The 20,877-nt window shown below is 45.2% G+C and overlaps 1 protein-coding gene across 1 annotated transcript in view; it reads left to right on the top strand.

Moving 5' to 3' along the window:
- WWTR1 (WW domain containing transcription regulator 1) overlaps positions 1-19,733 on the top strand; it is a gene marked incomplete at both ends in the record, with an annotated part of 54,717 nt that extends 34,984 nt beyond the window's left edge. Inside the window, 4 exons of the mRNA XM_084267377.1 lie at positions 12,459-12,658; positions 17,994-18,127; positions 18,630-18,742; positions 19,549-19,733. Coding sequence (XP_084123503.1) covers positions 12,459-12,658; positions 17,994-18,127; positions 18,630-18,742; positions 19,549-19,733 — 632 coding nt within the window. The remainder of the gene's footprint in view (positions 1-12,458; positions 12,659-17,993; positions 18,128-18,629; positions 18,743-19,548) is intronic.
- Positions 19,734-20,877: the final 1,144 nt, after the last annotated feature.

The following is a 20,877-nucleotide window of genomic DNA, read 5'->3' as shown; positions in this document are numbered from 1 at the left end:
AAAACTAGCACTTGCTGTGTGCGTGGTACTCACACCACAGCTGCCTTTGGGTCAGTCTGTTTATAGCAATTCGGAAATGGCCAAGAGGTAAGAATAGGACACTGGGGTTTTCCTGTTCATACTGATTCCTGAGCTTGTGTTGACATCTGTTACATTCGCTCTAATTAAAAATCAAAGGAAGTACCATAAATCAGGGCAGTGTACAGCAAGTTTTTTACCTCAGGTTGTCAGTGGAAGTAAATCAAAGCCAAATCCTGAGCTGAAATACTTGTATACTGAATTTTAGAGGAGGGTTAGAAATAAAAGGGTGCATCTAGTTCAGAATCTGTTCTTGACGGGGCTTTGAGTGCCCAACAGGGGCAGTTCCACAGGCTTCAAAATCACTCACATCAGATGCAGGCTGCTTTTCAGTCGGTACCCTTCACATTCATGGATGAGGTTCTACTTTTCAGTAGGTATTTATAGTGCTTGGCACGGTGGTTCAGATCAGTGACTGAATTTCCTAAACACTAATCCCACTGGGAATGGTATGTAGAAATTTCCACAGCATTAATATTTATTTCATCAAGAAACTATTTTATCAGTATGTTTTGGTGAACAACTTCTCATTCTTGTGGCTTTGCAGAGGCACACTGTGACACTTTGGGAGCAAGCAAACCTGTTTGCACAGCTGAGCAGCACCCTCAACACTGTATTATTAAACTCAGTGTCACAGTCCCTGCCGTTCCAATCCACCTGTTTTGAACACAAGTGTGACACTATTTTATTATGAAATATATTAAGACAGATTTAATTTAGAAACATATCCATACTGAAATGACAAGATTACAGTAATCTGAACAGAATACAAAAGCTCCTGAATGCTTCCTGTGACAGACTGTAATACATGTGAGTGTCACTTCCAGTACTAAAGTCAAATGTCTCTGCTTTGAAATTATCTTGGCCAAAAGGAAGGGCCTTGCAGCTCCTTTCTGATGCCAACAGTGTTACTGCCAAACCTGCTTTCTCGTGTCTGCTCTGCCATGGGAAGCAGCAGTGTGATGGTCTGACAGTCAGATCTGTAAGCTAGAAGTGACTGTGCCAACATTTGATGACATCAGAGGAGGAATGGAAACTGGGTACCAAGTTAAGCCACTCTTCTGGACATCATTTTGCAACTTTTTAGCAAATGAAGTCTGTGCCTTAGCGTTTTTGGGTATTGTGGGAATTAAAAGAAGTTTTTCTTTTGAAGATGTGCCATTTGAAAGAAAAGGATTTAAGTATTCCAGGTCTGCTAACTGGCCTGTGCTTCCAATTGCAAACACATGTGTTCTCCTTGCTGTGCTTCTTATGAAGAGATGGAAAATACAATCTGTTCTGTACAGCGTGTTGCTTTGGTTTGTAAACTCCTTTCAGCTCTATTTGCTGGGAAGCCTGTAAAGGCACTTACAGATTTTCTATCAGAAGCACAGAGTGTGAGTACATGACTCCAGGTCACAGCACGCCGCTGCTGGAGACACGGAGAGACATACAGTGAAGGCTGGTTGAAGCTGACAGACATGCTTTCAAAAGTCTGTCCTATTTATCTACCTTTTTTCTCACTGTGGGTTTATGTTGCCTATTTATGATATAACGGTTTTCCTGTAAGTTCAGCAGCCTTAGTTTTCTCATTAACATTAAGAAGATTGCTTTCCAAATGTTAAATAAGAAGGGCACCTGAAGGTATTGCATCCATCGATGCATTTAGTTCAATTTATGGAGAACTAACACATGCGAGGCAGGTTCCTGTGCTCCTTTACACCACCACCCCCCTGAATTCACTGAAGTTTCGTGAATGGAAAGGGAAATCTGTCCCAGACACTGCAAGCATGTCGTGGCAGGTTAGCATAGCTTCAGACTTGTTCAGTCGGCTTTTTCTAACTACTTAACCTTTGTGTTCTTCTAAGACAGTTTGTAGGTGAATATTCTAAAGAGAGGATGGCATTAACAGGAATGTTTTAACTATATATTTTGCTGTTGGAATGCAACAGGGAAGACGATCAGCCTCTGACTGAAGGCAACCAGGAACGCTGTATTTCTTGAACCTTCACAAGCGCTTTGTAAATCCCATGTGCTTGGTGCTGATTCTGCACATGTGCTGACTTTATGCAGAGTCTTTTTCAGGTGATTGATAGTGTATTAAAAATCTGTTGCCAGTCAGCTCCATTGATATGGTAGAATCAGAGACGGTATGTGGAAGGAGGGGTATTGTACACCCTATTTTAGGCATCTAAGTCAGTCCCTGAATTAGGAGACAGAGCTCTGTGGACTTGCTGCGAATGAAAGGAAGGAGAGAGCAGTGCCAGTGCCCCTAAGCAAATGGCCAAGCTACAGCCTGACTTGGAATGACCACACTGTTGTCTGGAACATAGCTAGAGAAGCTGTTCTGCCTTCGTGGCAGTCACTGGCGTAGGGTTGTGAAGGGTGGGTTTTGGCTATGTGTAGCAAGATTTAGGGGGAAAACATTAGAGCCTTACAAGAGTTTCTTTTGCAACAAGTTTTAATTAAATGCTGCTTGTTTTGTAGTCTTTCTCTGTTATACATTACACAACACTCAGAACCATTGTTATTTTCATCCTGCTTCCCTCAAACTGTGTGAAGAGATTTCTTTTGTGATTGTGCTCCCCATTCTGTTGGTGATGCACAATCTGGTCTGCATTTAGATGTTTTTTAAGTTTAACACTTTGCAGCTTGTTTTGAAATAACACCACAAAGCCCCTCTGACAGTACTTAAATCTTCTGTGTAAATCAGGCTGAGTTTACATGCCCACATTCCTTCAGAAGCTCGTGCTGAAAGAACAGAGCCTGCAGTGATCAGCTCCGAGGCCAGGGTTTTATGCAATCAGGCCTTGAAAACCTTTGTGACAGTTCAGAGGGACCTGGAGCAGTTCTGGTGGTCTTGACAGGTAGGAAACGGGCACCATGAGGACAGCGGGTGTTGTGTGGTCAGCACTAGGTGACACAGTGTCACAGGTGTGGTGCACGCTCAGGAGCAGGGCAGGTTGGGAAGGGTGCTGTGTGGGCCTTTGTTTGCACCTGATGCCTGTACTTCCTCCTGGTCAGATCGTGTGTCAATGCAGAGCGTGAGAAAACAGCGCTGCACTTCTGTGGTAGGAACTGGTAATATTTATCTCCATTTTATAGATCAAGCAGCTCGGGCACAAACCAGTGGAAAGCCCAGTGTCAGTGTGTGTGCATTGACCCTGAGAGTTCACCTATATTAACTCTCTGTGGCAAATCCCAGGCAAAGAATTATGTGATTCTTTTTCCCGCACTGAAGAAGAGGAAGCTGCTGACCTTGGAAGGTAACTCTGTCAAGATCCACCAGCCAGTGTGACCCAAGCGACACAGGGAGGATGGTTTTACCTTCTAAATACACTGCTGTTCTGAGGTGGAAGAGGCTATGCATTGCACTATAGAATTTAATGTGGAGAGCCTCCTACACAGACAGCTGTTTGTGCTAGAGAAATCCATCCATGAATCAGACAAGTTTGGCTTTCATCTGGATTGCCAACGGTGATTGAGTTGGGTCTGGATACAACAGGGGGTTATGGTACTTTGCCTCTGCTTTCATCTTTTTCAACCAGCCAGGAAATCCAGCCGATAAAACAATGCAGTAATCCTGTCTGAGAGCAATAAACACATGCACCAAAGTTTCCATATCCTGCCATGATAAAAGAGGTGTAGCTGCTATTGTTTGAGGATGACAGAGGGCAGATTTGATCACCCTGTTGAGTCAGGCTCTGGAGGTAGGAGCACAGAAGCTCGCAAAGTGTTTAAAAACAGGTGGTATGTATTTTAGTGATAACCAGTATACATGAAATGGTCTAGTCGTTGCAAGGCTTGGTTTGCATGGGCTGGAAATTTGGCTACACTTGACATCATGCTGAGAGGAATGTGGTTTTGGTTCAGCGTAGCCCATAACCTTACACCACCTGCGCAGTGGAAAGACGTCCTGTGCCAGGTCATTCTTAATTACTGGATATCCTGAAAGGAGCAGACACAATTCACGTACTTGGTGTGAGTAATTTTGGCACGTGCTCCCGGTCAATGAAATAATACAATTATTTGCAATTAAAACCTCTAAGAAGTAATTTATCAGGCAGATTTCCAATGGAATATTTATTTATGTTTTAAGGATAGAGACTAATAGTTCCAGACACTAAGGAATTAACTTCAGTATCAGTTGAATTAAATCCAGATATCTCAAAGGACACCCACCTTTAAACCAGCAACTGGCTGTCTAGTAAATGGAAAACATTAAAGGTTGATGTGTTCTAAAGAGCTGTTGATGTAGTTCCAAAATCTAGCAGTTCTTCATTTTATCATAAAGAAGTTCCCGTTGACGTGAGCATTTCCCTTCAAGGTTAGTAACCCAGAGGTACCACTGCAAGACTGGACTGTCATTTTCAGTCTCAAAGTGAATGAAATAAAAAAAGCTAAAGATTGTAAAGAGAAACTTTGTCACTGTGAGGGTGACAGAGCCCTGGGACAGGCTGTCCAGAGAGGTTGTGGAGTCTCCTTCTCTGCAGACATCCAAACCCGCCTGGATGCGTTCCTGTGTGATGTAGTCTGGGTGACTCTGCTCTGGCAGGGGGTTGGACTGGATGATCTTTTGAGGTCCCTTCCAGCTCCTCACACTCTGTGATTCTGAGATTGCAGGAAACAGCAGTAAAAATAATTTGATGAATACTTTAAATAACAGTGTTCATCCATAATTGGTCATTAGCATTAAAGCTGTCTCTCCAGTCAAGCAGCCCCCTCTGTTATTGTATCTGTTGCTGATTTATTGTTAAAAGTGCTTACAGAGTAAATCTCTGCTTTTAATAACTTCCTGCTGGATGATAGCTCCGGTGCTGCACCTGCGGGTTGTGCGTGTGGGTTGTTTCAGGCTTGAATCATTGATGACAGGAAAGATTAGTTAAATGTGAGCATCACAGAACTTAACAGTTGAAACTGCTGAGAAATTTCTGTATGGCTGCTCTCATCCCAGAAATCTGAATAAAGGAGTCTCTGTGCACTGGGTAGTACAACTTTCTGGTTTAATACTTTACAGATTTTTGGAACAAAATGCAGCAGAACTGAAAAGCAGCATTTTTTGCTGACCTTGTTGGAAGGCTAATGCTGTTTCTGGGAAATAAGTGAAACAAGCAGTTCTTTGTTGGCAGAAGCAGGGAGAGAAAAGGAGAGGAGCCTACTCTTTTTCCCTTCCCCGTGTCGTGACTAAGTCCGAGCTGTACTGTGGCTGGGTTGCTCTTTCTCTCTAACCTCTGCAGACATTTGGTTTTCATCAGACTGTTGCGTGACACCTGACGCTGGCCAGTTCCTATGAATTAGGTCTGGGCTGCCCATAAACAGAGCAGAGAAAAAGATCCACAGTTGCATCCAGACACTTCTGACACCAAGATAATAAAAGTTGTTACAATCAGTTCAATGCCTGTGTCAGAAACAATTTACTTTTGCATGTTTTGGCTCCTGCAGTTTGCAGTCTCTTGCCCACAGAATAATCCTTGCTTAGTATATATCCAGCAAAGTCATCAACAGAACAGTCTCCTACAATGTCAGAAAACCTAATTCACCGGAATATCATTATTAATTCAAAAGATTTTTTCCCCCATTTTTCATCTAACTGAAGAAAGAAAATAGGTCTCACTTGAGATGTGATCTAAATAGTTGTAATTCCATGTACTGCAATGAAACTGTGGCCTCATAGTCCAGGTTTGGAACTTGGCTCCACATTTTTACTTGCTTTCATGTGAGCTGGAAAATTGTGCAATGGCTGTTTATTGAAGAGACTTACTTCATTTTGCAAAATAAATTTGTTTTCCCCCAAGAGATCTGAATTCAAGGCCACCCTGAGTGTGTCTGCTAGCCTGGTGAATAATTTTCACCTGCTGTGTTATATCCACAGAGCAGTAGGTTTGAGCTTTTTGTCTTCTCCAGCATCCTGAGTGGAAGGTGCTGAAGAGCACGTCAGTCCTGCATCTGCACAGGAGGTATCCACAGAGCGCTTGGTTTGCCGTGCAGGTGCTGTGCCTTTGGGCTGGGCTGGGGTTAATTTCTGGGTTTGGGATGGTGGCTGCAGTGGTGTTGATAACGCCGTGGTGTTTTGGCTATTCCCAGCACAGCTTGCAGAGCGTCAAGGCCTTCTGTTTTTCCCCTGCTGTTCCCACACTGCAAGTAGGCTGGGGGTTCGAGGACATTGGGAGGTGACGCTGCCGGACAGCTGAGTGACCTGAGGGGATGTTCCATGTCGTGTGATGCCAAGCTCAGCAATAAAAGGTCAAGGCAAGGAGGAGGGAGACATTCATCATTGGATCATTTGTCCTCCCAAGACTCCCAGCATGGGGGTTTAGCTGCCGGCTGGGGGTCCCAGTCCACCACAGCAGTTTTCAAAAACCAGGGATGGACTTTCTGCCCCTTTGCATGACATTGAACCTCCTGTGCCCAGTAAGCCCCAAGCTGTTGTATCTGCTTTGTGTGCTGGCACACAGGGTACAGCACGTGCAGGTTTCTGCCAGACATCTGAAAGCCTTGAGGCCAGGCATCTTCCTGGCGGTCAGATCACCACCAGGTCCGTACCCGTCTGTCACAGCTCCCATGGCAAATGCATTTGGTCGCAGCCCGTGCAGAACTACTGCAGTAGGTTTTCTGAAGCAGCATTCAGGAGCTGCAGCTGCTCTGCCCAACTGCAGGATTTCTGGGAGGATCATTCCTTTTGGAGGTGTAGGAGTGCTGTGGGTTTCACGTGAGCGCTGTCAGTGCCTGTTTCTGTGCCTCTGGTGTTGTGTGTAATGTGTAGCATCACTTCCTTTCCTTTCTGTCCATCATTTGTCTCAGGTATTCCAGCTGATGCTAGTTTTGGTGGGAACATGTAACACTGGTAGATTTTCTTTGTGCTCTCTGAGCTAGACACTTCTTTAGGTCTTCTGATTTTCTGGGTCAGAATTTCTCAGAGATAAAAGCTGTTGCTGTAGGAAGCTGCAGTTTTCAGCGTAAGCCTGTCTGCATTCCACTAGTAGAGTCATCTTTCTTTATCTTGAGAGCATTGTGCAGAGGATCCCAAATCTGAAACTGTGACGATGTAGCCCAGGTCTGACAACGATCCTCTCAGAGCTGGTGCTTCTCTGCTGCAGTTACTGGGGTCCAGGAGACCCAGCTCAGAGATTGGATGACATCCCTGTGCTGCTGGAGACGTCGTGTTGGGTGACAGACTGTGCAGTACTCTCCTGAAGACCCGATTTGAAAGGCATGATGTGAAGATGCCTGCATGCTTCCCAGGAGGACCAGAAGGTTTGTTGGTGTGGGTGCTGCACCACCTGCAGGTACTGAAGCTGCTCTGGACCTACACGGCCCCGCATAGAGCCGAGGACTCTTGTGCACCCCTTCAATGCAGCGGGTCCTGATCTACTGAGTGGCAAAACTACTCTGTGCTCTGAACAAGATATGTAGTTAATCCTTTGGAAATGCATCATGTTTCACTCCTGGCTTCCCTGGAGGTGTCAGTGCTGCTCTTAGCACCGTAAGCAGGAAGGGCTTCAGTCTGGGTAAATCAGGAGCCCATTCAGTGTCTTTTGGTTGCTTAATACCCAAAGTACTGGACTTGCTTGTGCAATTGCAGGCATCTTCAGTGAAGATGACTGATGATGACAATCAGTGCATTCATGATTCTTTTGCACAACAGATGCCCAAGGGTACCTCTGGCACCAAACATTTTAAACTAGCTCTGTTCCTCAGTGTTCTGACTGTGGTGTGCAGTCTGGGAACTTTCACCACCCTCTTCCTGTGCTTCCCAAAGGATGTTCTCAGTCAGCCTGTCTCTTCTTAATTCCCAGCTCCCTTAGCTGGAGCTGATGCTCTTGTTCAGCACTAGTGGCTGTTACTGTTTTCTTCATTTTCCTGGATGTTTCAGTCACATTTTCCCTGGTACCTGAAGACATTTTTCTATCATTTAGCAAAATGCTGTTTTCCTGGGAGCCACACTCATGCTTTTCTGGGAATGTTTCCCATCTTGAATCCGTGACTCTTTATGTATTTAGATTACCCATTAATTATTGTCCCTGTGGTGTATCATCATTGCTGCAGAATGCCCTGGGTTTTGGGTTTGTTTGGTTTTCTGTAATACATATAAAAAGAGAATCGCCTAACAGTCTCATGTTTTACACTATTTTTATTTCCAGTTGATACTTGTTTTGAGCTAGGTTAGATTCACTTAGTGTGCATTGTATGTGTGCATGCATACATCAAAAAACTAGCTGTGGCTTCACTAAAGTACACCACATATATCCTCAATTTCCTTATGGGGCATTATGGTGATTGCACTCCAGACTAATTCAAGTGGAATCGTGCTGTTGTGGAGCTGGCAGGACCAAACCTGGGCCTTAGCATCTGCACCTTTATAAACTGGTTTTGAATGGTGTTAAACAAAGAAAATGTACTTTATCACCATATCAATGCTTAATTTACTTAAGTTAGACTTCATCATAAACATAGTCTATCCAGATAACTTGACAAGCCACCTGTACTTGTTTGAAAGCACAGATACATGACTCATCTATACTGACTGTTTCTGAGTCTGTGCGCTTGGGGCTGCCGTGACAGTGGGTGTCTGGTGTTCAGAACCCAACGGAGACATAACTACATCTCATTCTTTATTGAAGCAGCTTCTGCTGGAGAAGTGTGGTGTCAGTGGGTTCAAATGTCCTGCAGTAAGTCTGACTGATCCAAATCAGTGGTTCGTTAAAAGCCATTCCAATCAGTGGTAGCTTTGAGCAGATCTGGGTTTCTGTGGCCCTGTGTCCGAGATTGAGACCTGCAGACCTTGGGGAAAGGCGCTGTCTGAAAGAGGAGCAGAGCCAAATAAGGCAGGTGGTGGAGTTGGAGGATGGCTCCTTCCCACTCCTCTGCCTTCTGCGCATCTCCTGCACTCAGACTCGTAACACTTTGCTGTTGTTACAGCTTTACCAAACCCAGATGATGTAAATAACTGTTTTTTGGAAGCAGAATGGGTTTCTGTTGTTTCTCAGAGATGTGATCACATACTGCTGGTGTGTTTGACTTGCAGGAGATTCGGTGTGATGTAATTTCCATACTCCTAGTGTCAGGTTATGCTCTACTTCAGTCCTTGTACTGAGCTTCCTGTAGTTCCTTGATGGTATGTAACCATGGGGTAGTACTGCTTGAAAGAAACATAATTTACTCCAAAATACAGAGTTCATTGGAGCAAAGTATTCTGTGAGAGGAGATGCCTGGGAGGATTATTTGGGACCATAGCTCAGGGAGAAGTATTCCTCAGCACTTTCACACTGTCCTGTTCTTTGCTTCCGTGCAGCAGGGATACAACATGGGTACAGAACAGCTGGTGAGGGAGGAGGAAGTATTTTTTATAGCAAAGGCAACAAATAGCCCTGACAAATAGTACTACAACTAGTAGTAGTACTAGCCTAGCCCTGTGTGTATCCCAGACACAACACACAGGCTAGTCTTCTTTACTTAGCTTTGCCTGGTTCTGTCACTTGCACGTGCTGCTTAGATGAAAGCACTTTTCTTATGGAGAACTCACTGTATTGTGATAATCCTTCAGCCAGCCTGGATTCTTAGCGTGGTTGTGCTGTTCACTCAGCCATTGACATGCCAGAAATTTAAGCATGTGCTTGTGCATACAAGAGGAGTTAAATTCCTGTCTAAGTGCTTATAGTCCTGGCAGTTTAATACCAGATTGGCACTGATGTAATGCATATAACTGGTACTTACTGCAATGTAAGACTAGACTAATTGCATCTGGAAACGTGGTTCCATATACTTGAAAAGTGGTTTTCCCATTAGGAAAGTGGCTTGATTTCTGCACCCAGCTCCCATTCCTACTTTTCTCAGCCCTGCTGCTTGCTAACCTTTCTGGGTTTTTACCACCAAAAAGTTACTGATCAGTGCTGGCTTTGGTCCATTGTTCCTGCAACCACCTTGTTTTTCTCACCTGGGGTCCTACATCCATGGCATGTAAGCATTTTCTGTGTCTGCTTCTGCTGGGACCTGATCTAGACAGAAAATACCTTCTTCTTATCCCTGGGCAAGTTTCAGTTTGCTGTGTTGCCACAAACCCACTTCTGCCAGCTCAGAAAGGGGCAGCATGTGGGCAGGAGTGAGCAGCTGGGTGTGGAAGAGGCAATCAACAGCAGTGCTCTGGTTTCACATGGAAGCCTGATGTCACTGTGTGGATACAGCTGTTGGTGGACCACACATCAACTGAGTCCCTGAAAGGTTGTATTCCCACAGGGCTGCTTGTAACCAGGGTTATTTCTTGAGCTGGATTTGCCTCTGAAACTAGAATATCATCCAGCTGCCGCCTCAGAGGGTGCTTCAGTCTGTGTATGTGCTGGGCCTGTGTGGCGCTGGTCACCCGCCAGAGGAAGAGCCTGGTTCAGACCTGGTGTGAGCACGTGTAAGTAGTCCTGTCACACAGCGCGGGGCAGAGCCATTGCTGTCCGGAAGTCGTACTCCAGATGCAGAAAGACAAGACAGCTCCTGATCTGACAGAAAGCTGGATAGCAGAAAGTCAGCCTTTCACAGAAAATCTTAGAGCTGGCAGAGTGAGCCAAGCCCAGCGCTGGACATCACACATGTGAGCCAGGCTGAAACATCATCAAGCCTCTTCCTCCGCTGCGCCCCTCAGCCGTGCGCCCTGCGCTGTGTCCTCACAGCCAGACCTGCACACAGTGTAAACACACCAGGGCCTGAGAAGCACAGCACAGGGCTGGGATCTCAGTTCTCAGGAGGGAAGAACTAGGAGTGAGCAGCAAAAGGAGGATGCATACCTTGGTCCTTCGGACCATCTCTCTCCCAGAGAGCACGTTAGTACCTGGGGTGTCCCTGTTAAAGCTTTGTTAATTATGATGTGGCGCTACGAGTGAAAGAACACTTGCAGAGACGACAGGTAATTGTTAAAGCAGTGTGTACTACCACTTGTAACCCAGACTGGCTGTAGGTGCTGTGGATGTTCTGTACTGGAATATGGAACTGTTCATTCTGGTTCAGGACAGATATTAGGGGGCATTGCTGGGAACTGATGCATTTTACACCAGCAAAATAAAGGAGGAGGCACGAGGAGAGGCTATGCAGTTTCCCCTCTCTGTCTCATCTTCCTCCTGTTTTTTCCAAGCCTCTTCCTAAGTGGGAAGCATTTCTAGGGAGAAGGGGTGTTTCTGTTTCCAGGGTGATACCTGCTGTGAAGGTGCAGGATGATTCATTTTAGCTTGTGGCATGATGACCTGAGTGCCTGGGGAGCTGCACGAAGACTTGCAGTTTCTTTCCTAACAGTTCTCTGAATAAAAATGCCCATCCAACAGAGAATTCTGCCCGTATTCATGGTTTCTGAATTTGACCAGAAAAAGATTATGTTGATCTAAGTAGCATTAACAGTCTAAGGATCATTGTCTGAGCAGCAGCCTTCTGTCTGCAAGTTGAATGGTTTAGCTGGTTTACATGGGTATAAATCAGTTTTGCTTAGGAAAGGTCCAGATTCTCACCTGACATCTATGGAGCTATTCCCCAGCCAAACCTCTTGAAATCCTGCCAGAGGTGGGGAATTAATGGGTCATTTCCAAATCTGAATAACCTGACAGGTAGGTTTTCTTTGTCAGACATTAACCTTACAATACAGTGCTTGCATATCCAGAACTCACAGGAGAGTTACAAATCCTCTTGTGTTAAGTCAGGTCTAAAATCAGACACCCTAATCTCTCATTTATTAGACCTTTTTCATTTGCAAATGAGTTGTAAAACTGTAAAATCCAGCCTTATGTGATTTACGTAACTCCTGAGAGGACACTGCTTCTTTGGGCACAGTTCTCAAGCTGCTTCCACTACTGCAGTGTGTGAGTGCCTGTGAGGTGAGGAGTGCTTAAAACACTTCTGAGAGACACAAGAATAATATTAACCCTTGTTTATTTATAAATGAGTGTGCAGAGATTGTGACTGGTGCATGGTAATACAGGAGGCTACAGCCTGCCAGGGCACAGGGCCTCCTACAAGGTTTCTTCTTGACTGGGACTGGAACATCTCTCATCCTTTCACTCAAATAAGAGTCTATCTCCTCCACTGAGCTCTTTATGGTGGTAATTTTTCTTGCAGTAATTAATTTAGATCTGTCAATAAAGAAAATGTTAAGACTGAAAACACTTTTACTAGCTTACTGCATATTGTAAGCACACAGCTGCAGAGGAATTTTCAGTTAACAAAACATTTGCAGTATTGTAAGTGTTCATGGTCTAGCCACATGGATATTAAACAATGATTTATTAAGCAGTTCCTCATACCAGATCCCAGTTATCCCAGTCATTTGAAATGCATTTCCAGTAACTCAGTGCTGTAACATGTGTCCTGGACCCTCTCCTACCTTGCAATACAGCCCCCTTAACCAGCCGTGGTGTGTCTTCTCTCCACAGTGATGAACCACCAGCACCAGGTGGCAGCCAGCACAGCCCTGTCGCCGCAGAGCCGCCCTCCCCAGGCGCCTCAGCCCGGGATGCTGAGCTTGCCCAGCGCCCTGACCGCGCAGCAGCAGCAGCAGCAGAAGCTGAGACTCCAGAGGATCCAGATGGAGAGGGAGCGGATTAGGATGAGGCAGGAGGAGTTACTGCGACAGGTAACACCAGGGATGCTCTTGTAATGTCTTGAGTGCGTCCCAGTTTTCACCAGGTACAAGTAGCAGCTCTGTTTCTCTATGTCAGGATTAACCGTGGTTGCAGGGAAGGGTAACCAAAAAGGTAATATAAAGAGAACTTTCCAGTTTTTTCTCTAAACTGTCATTGGACAGAACACAAACTGACAGTCTGCCAGGAGTTAGAGACATGGTGTCTGTCTTACCAGCTGTAACAGTGTCAGGACCAAATTCTGTGCTGCTTCTGCTTACAAATCTTGAGCAGTTATCACTGATTGCTTCCTAGTTTTGCCTTTGGGATGGTGCCATAATTTAGGGTACAGTCTGTTTATACTGTATTTAGAAATACAGCCTGACACTTCATGCAGCAGGTGGAAGCACGTTTGTTACTAATGATGCCAACTGGCCCAACTTTCCTGATGATCTGTTAGAGGACCATGAGTTGCTGAAGTGTTTTTAAACAGACTCGTGTAAAATGCAAAAAGAAGCCTAAAAAAACCCTCACACTTGGGTGCCCTCTGAGGGGGAGTAGCAGAGCATATCTCATGGGTTGACCAGCCACAATTAAATGAGGAGTGACGTACACTTTTTCTCCCAGTTCTGGAGGAGAATGACAGTGATGGGAACAGCCCAGCGTCACAGTGAGCTCTGGAAGACTCTGTGGGTAGTGAAGAAAGAGACACGTAGATCCTTAAAACCTTTGGGTCAGGTGTGGAGATCTGGATGATCAGAGCAGATTTACAAGAAAGGAGGAGTGCTGGGAAAGGATTTGTCAACTTCTGGAGGCAGCAGAGAAGCCTCAAATTAATGGACAGCGTTTTGGTTTTCTCTGTGGCCTTTGCTGGTTTTGCTGAGTATGTTGGGTTTGTCCTTTTTTTACATAGTATCTCAGTAAAATTAACGGAAGAAAAAGTCCTTAATGCAACGACTGAGAATTTGGGGTGTTCTTTTTCCATTATTTTCTTTCAGAACAAATAATTTTTAATTGCATTTTACCAAAACATCACTTTTCCAAAAGTAATAACAGACATTATTACCAGCACTCACCAAACTAAAGGCTATTGGAACTGAATTGAAAGTGCTTTGCTTTTCTTTTTATACAGAAAATGAAGTTTGTTGTGGGTCTTTGTACTACTACAGACTTCTAACAACAACGATATGATTGTACTTTCCATGTACAAACTATATGTCAGTCAAATTTCTCTCCAGTTGCACCACTGGAACCATGGTAACCTCATCCTATGCAGACAGAAAGACCACGTGCAGGGTGAATGTGGATGCTACCACACAGTAGGAAGCTTCTGCAGAAGAGAGATTGGTAACAAAATGAAAAGGGATGTCTGATGGGTAGAAAATATACAAAAACACTTCACAATGAGATATTAGCTTTGTTTTATATTATGTATTTCCTCTAAATATATAAGAACTTTAAAAACCCAATTGCTTAACAAAAGCAATTAACAAAAATTCATGAATACATTTTCAAACTGTACAGCACCATCTAGCTGCACCTGAAAACAGTGAGCATTACAGTTAGGTGCTTTGATAGCTCCTGAGCACCACGTGCCTTTTCTGTGCTGTGCTTGTCCCTGCCACTTTGGTCAGTGTATGTGCACGTTGGAAGTCAAGCAAGTGCTCAGTGCTCTTGCTGAACTGGGGTGGCATCTTGTGCCCATCTGCAGCTTCCATTACCCTTAATTTTGGGGAGGAACATTATGATACATGGCCTGTGTGTGCAGAAGGGTGTTCAGGGTGGTGGTCTCTGGTTTGAGCAGCGATCTCAACTCTTCTGCATCCCTTCTTGCATTGCTGTCAGGAGCTCAGAACTAACAGAGATGGGCATGAGAAGAAAGTGGGGATATCTGGCACGAGCTTAGTCATAATTGTCATCATGCTAGTAATGTGTATAGCTGTTTTTACTCTCTTTGGCTCTGTTCTTGCTGCAGGACAAGAGCAAATTAGGCTTCCTAACAGTTGTGCCATTAGCACAAAGGCTGGTCTCCCTGCTCTGTGTTTTGCTTTGAAACCAATGCACACCCATTGCTGGGCAGCTGTGCTGTACGTGATGAGGCTCAGCACTCCACACCCGTGGTGTGTGTTGGAGCCCCGTGTTGTACACACAGGACAGGATCACTTTGCCTCACTCCAGTTCTCAGAACTGGTACAGCTGCCAGGGAAAAGTGTATTTTGCTCCTAAGGAAGGCAAGACTCCAAATCCATCCTTCCTCAGGGAAGCTGTGAGCTTCCTGCCTGCAGGATGGAGCACCCCAGAACCTCAGCAGCTGAGAAGAACGCAGCAGGTCCCTCTGGAGCTGTCTGTTCACGTACAGTTACCCCTGCCCTGGCCTTTCACTGCTGCTCTCCCAGTGTAACCTAAGGGAAAACTGCTGAGTGAGTGTCTGCATTGCTGCTGGCAACTGCGAGGGGTGCAGAGTGTGAGGGAGAGGAGAGGAATTTCTTTGGTGGGTCACAGGCTGCCTTTCAGCCTGGCAGCAGCTGCTGGCTCCCCACAGCCGTTCTGGGCAGCAGCTGCTGGGGTGGAGCGGCACACCCAGCCGGGATGGGCACGCGCTTTGCGGGGCTCCACTCAGGGAGTTCCCTTCCCTCTTCATTCTCTTCCTCATTTCGCTCCTGAAGCCTGGAGAGCTGCAGACTAAGTGCACGCAAGAAGGGCGTCACTTCAGAAAACCAGCCCGACAGCTGGTGTTTCAGTGTTCCCATACTCGTTTCTTTCATTTGGAAAGAGTTAATTGTCTTTTTTGCTGATGTGTTTTTGCCAGCTCTCCAGAGGCAAAGGAAGAATCTGCTTGCTGCTCAAGAGCTGGTTGGAAATGGAAGTAGTTAGAGGTGATGTCAGTACAAAATCTCTGAAGGGGTGCTGCAGGGAGGGTGTCCCAGCACTTCTCTCTGCACAAGTGCCATCCTGCACCCTGGCTGGAAGGGTGCAAGCTGTCACAAAGAGGCAGCACTCCCTCAGAGGCCCCTTTCTGGTCCCCTGAGCATGTTCCATAAATACCTGCACAGAAAGATGCAGGGGCTCAAAACAGGCTGTAGATGGAGCAGTGTATGGGGATGCAGAGCAAGAGTTCCCACTGCTTCATCCTCGCAGAGTGGAACTTTCCTGGCTGCTACAGCCTGCACAGAGCAATGCCCCTGCTGTGCCTTTCCACGGCAGGGACGGGCACGCAGCCTGGCTGGTTGTGGCACGGGAAATACCCAGACCTGTCTGTTTCCACAGGAGTTTGGGACCTGGCAGGCGTTCTGCACTGCTTTCCCAGTCGTAGCAGGCAGCCAGTGCCCATTAATGCACTCGATCCTTTGGGATCCTTTGGGATCGAGTTATCAGTGTGTTCACTGATAAACAAGTATTTACATTACATGGTGTAATTATCTAGTAAGTGTTAAAAATAAATATTCTGAAGATTACTAATAGCTTATGTATAATTTGTGTATGCTATTACATTTATCAAGTGACAGTTTTAGTGGTGAAGTTTCTGTTTCTAATTAAATGGGCCAGAGTCTGTAAAAACATTCAAACCTCAGGAGATGGGCAGACTGGTCAGCAGGTCCAGGGAGGGTCTGTTCCCCTCTCCTCTGCAGAGCAACAGCTGGGGCTGGGTGTGCAGTGCTGGGCTCCCAGTGCAGGCCAGACTGGGAGCTGCTGGGGAGAGTCCAGGGAGGGTATGAGGATGATGAGGGGCTGGAGCGTCTCTGCTGTGAGGGGGGCTGAGGGAGCTGGGACTGTTCAGGAGACAGCGAGGGGATCCCATCGACACCCACCCGTATCTCAAGGGGGTGTCAGGGGAGGGGTCAGACTCTTCCCAGTGGTGCCCAGTGACAGGCCAAGGGGCAGGGGGCACAAATCAGAGCACAGGAAGGTCCTTCCCAACGGGAGGAAAAACTTCCTCGCTGTGTGGGTGCCCGAGCCCTGGGACAGGCTGCCCAGAGTGGGTGAGGAGTCTCCTTCTCTGGGGAGCTTTAAGGGGCTTGGACTAGAGGATTTCCAGGGTTTCCTAACAGCCCCTACTGTTCTGTGATTCTGCCTTCAAAAGCATGTTCATCTTTTCCATACTTGGGAGAATAAATGACTGATTCAGTGGAGAAAAGTGTTCTACTAGGATTTAAATTAAATATTTGCTTTGCTTATTTAATTTTATATTTAAGAAAAAAGATGAGTAAACTAGGTAAAAACAGAGACAGCTTAATTATTTTAAAGTCTTAAGACACTTGTTTGGAAGATCTCTGAGGAGGCAAGGGACCTCTGTATAGATCTCTGTGCCACTAGATGTCATGGGTGTTTCACAGGGAGAATGCTAGGCAAAGTTACTGTTCAGGAAATGTTCTGAAGCAAGTTTCCTTTGGTTCTCATTGCTCGTTTCTCATCCTAAAGACAGTGTACCTGAGACAGGTTATAAGGCAGAGGCTTATTATTAGGCAGATTCTGAAGATTACTGGGTCAAAGTCTTGGTTCTGTGGTTTTCTTCTAACATGTTAAGTACTTTATGGTGGCAACTTAGATTCTTCTGCTTTGCTGTGTGGCACATTGTCTCTTAATGACTCACATAGTTTCAGTGCCCGATTTTACTCGCTTGCACCAGTTTAAGAACTTTCACTTTTAAGGTAAGCTGTTAGAAATGGATACGTAGGAGATGAACAATGAGTCTGTAGGTTATAAACTGCTTTATTGTTGCTACTCCAGCTCTCAGACAGCTTGGCCTCACTGAACAGTGGACTGGTGTGGTCACTTGAGTGCTACACAGTGGTAGTGTGCGTGTGAAGACCCGCCACTGGCCTGTGAAAGGTGGGCAGTCTGTCAGTGATCTGCTTGCGATGTGCAGACTAACAGTGTTCTGTGACAGACAAGGTGTCTGAGGTTACAACACAGTCACTGGGTTTGGATGGGGCCACTCCCCATGGCCAGCGAGTTGTGGCCTGTCTGCGGTCACCGTACCTGAGGCAGGATTGGTGTTGCCCTGGCTGGCTGCCCCTGCCCCTCACCAGGGTTTGCAGTTAACCTGGCTTAGTGAGGCTGATGAGCGAGTCCTCGGGCACACCTGCCCTGGTGGAACTCCGGGGCCGGCCCCCAGCAGTAACGGAGGTGCCTCCTGAGGGGTTTAACTGGTACAGCCGGGCATGAAAGCCGCTGTCTGCCTGTGCTCTGGCTTCCCTCACACCAGTGGTAACATGTGACACCAGTGGAATCGTGTAGAATTACTTTCCTAAGTAAGAAGTGCATGTATTTGCTCATCCGCTTGTCAGAGGACGGCGGTACTTGTGAGCTGTTGGCGTAACCCTCCCTTTGTATGTATTTCCTCACCAGGAGGCTGCCCTGTGCAGACAACTGCCCATGGACTCGGAGAGCATGGCCCCGGTTCAGACAGCTGTGAGCACGCCTGCCATGGCACCAGACATGAGGCCTGTTGCGAGCAATGGGTCTGATCCCTTCCTGAGCAGGCAAGTTCACGTCCTCTGCACGAGGCAACCACATCTGTTGCCTTCACTGCACCATCAGAGCTGCTGCTCTAGTTTCTTGCCTCATCTTCTTTCACACTTGCTGTGATCAGGGTCTGACCTGGGGCTTGTCAGTCCAGCTTCCAGAAGGCACCTGAGAGATTGCAAACAAACTGTGGCAGCTTGTTTTAATGGTCTCGTAGGTGCATGTAGAAGAGTGGGTAGAGCAGGCACCTTACCTACCTGTAAATAAACTCGTTTTTTTCTGACAGCCAGCAGTGTGTGTGTCTGGAGAGTTATGTCCATGTGTGCATTCCAGAGTTTACGAGTGGTCTCCTTTATGCTGCCCATGTAACATGACTGTGTTAGTGCACAGCAGTTGAGAATGAGGCTTAATGACTCCGTATTTAACCTCACACCTAACCGCTGTGCTGTCTTTTTTCAAGCACCATGATCAGGGACTACACCTGTCAGTACTGAGGCTTTTTCCTGTCTCCATTTACAGTGGGCCATACCATTCCAGGGAACAGAGCACGGACAGCGGCTTGGGACTGGGCTGCTACAGTATACCAACCACACCTGAAGATTTCCTCAGCAACGTGGATGAGATGGATACAGGTAGAATACTTTGATGCAGCTTAAAGTGCAGCTTGGTGTTATAACCAGGAATGTTTTAGAGTCGCATCACTGAACAGTAATACCCTGCTTTCCTGTGCAGGAGAACAGGCTGAGGCTGGGGAGGAACTGCCTAAAGGGTACTTGGTGCCTCGAAGTTCCTCGGCTTTAACTGAGGTCCCTTTTACCTTAGACTGATACTAAACAGAAGTTGCAAAGTGTGAGCATTAATTTATGTTCTCATGCCATAGTACAAGGGATGATGAGTAAAAATCTGGTCTTGGGTTACATTCTTGGTACAAATCACTGTTTTCTAGCTCTGGGAGATCAGTCTCACTGATCAGCCTATCACAGTGGCAAAGTGTCATGCTTGTTATTACTAATTTATGAAAACAGTAACACATTATTGCAGAGCTTAATTGCTGCATAACACCTTTGTGACTTAGGCCCCATGGGCAGCATTCACCCCTGTGCAGGACGGAGGGTTCACGTTGGACTCAGTTGCATGGCTCCTGGTGCAGAGGGTGGACTTTGAACAGTCCTGCTTCCCAAGCTTAAGGGCAGCAGCTGATGACTTAGAGCGCTGCTGGAAAGGACCTTTTGAGCCTTTGAGAGCAAAGCAAGGACACAAAGTTAACTCTTACAAGAATATTTGTCTGCAAGCACACACAGTGCTGAGGGAATGTGGGTAGATAGGAATGCTCACAAGTGTTTATGGGGAAGGGGTGTCTAATTTTTATAGCAATTGTGTTGTTTTAAATTACCCACAAGAAGATTTTGGTATTTCAAAAGTTCTTTATTTTTCCTAGGAGAAACCATAGCACAGACAACAATGAACATAAATCCACAACAAACACGTTTTCCTGATTTCCTCGACTGTCTTCCAGGAACAAACGTCGACCTTGGGACTCTAGAGTCAGAAGACTTGATCCCTATTCTCAACGATGTGGAGTCAGTACTCAACAAAAACGAGCCCTTCCTTACCTGGCTGTAACCATTCAGTGCTGATTCAGCCTGCAATGCAATTCAACATTTAGTTTTCCTCTCAGGATAGAGGTTGACTATCTGAAAATCCTCAAGAGATACAACTAACTTTTGTTACATCATCTTTATGGTCAGTTTAATCTCTGCCTGGATTTGATTAACATTAACTTAACTATTATACACATACATACATACACACATATATATAATACATGTATGCATTTATATTTCTTCCTCTGTTTTTTTTAAAAAAGCACACTACACATCTGTATACTTCTTTACCTGTTTAGACCAGGCAGAAATGCTTTGCTTTAAGGACAGAAGGTGGTGGTGTTTGTGCACATCCTTGACTGATCTCCTAGGTATGATTAGTGTCACAAACCCTTCATGAATCACAAAAGCTAACTACTAGGTCACTTGGTTCAAAAACGTGCACAGCATCAGACCATGAAAGCAGCTCCATTACTATGTTTATGACAATAGTATCAGAAGCTTTTTAATTAACTTAAGCTTTAAAAATATATTTTCATTCTTAGTAAAACTGTGATGTATGGAATGTAGATTAAATCTGATCCATATCAGCCATAGTAATTCTCACTATATATTTGTAAAGGCACAAACAGTACTATTGCAGTTTCTTTTTTCAGTATATTACTGTATAGTTTTCAGAAAATAAATACTTCTGTTCTGAAAGTACCAGGATAGTTTAGCAACATTTTTACACTACAATATTGTTGCAAAACAGACCAGACTGGTACTGACTGCTGCCTTTTAAAAATAAAGCAATGTATTATATACAAGCATTTTTTAAAAGATCTTAGATTTTGATGTTTATTATGTTAAGCACTACAATTTTTTAACTTAGCACATGAACAAGCAATTTTTTATATATATAAATTCTGTGCCAAATATCTTAAATGCAAAAACATGCTTTTAAAACCAGGTCTGGAAATGTGGCACAACTTGTTGATGCCATATGTAGTGGGAAAAAACCCTTGCTCATACTGTTTTCAGTAATGTTTTTAACTGACAATATCAAAATACATGTAGTTGTATACATGAGAAAAGGTGGTGACTTTATCAGGGCAATACTAAAGCAGTGTTGTAACTGGTCTGGTAAAGTTGCTTAGTTTTAAGTCTCTGGCTTTTTGTAA

This window comes from Gallinula chloropus (genome assembly GCF_964237585.1).
Source record: "Gallinula chloropus genome assembly, chromosome: 8".
NCBI lineage: Eukaryota > Metazoa > Chordata > Aves > Gruiformes > Rallidae > Gallinula > Gallinula chloropus.
Note: the sequence above shows the minus strand (reverse complement) of the source record. Positions and strands in the feature narration are given on the sequence as shown.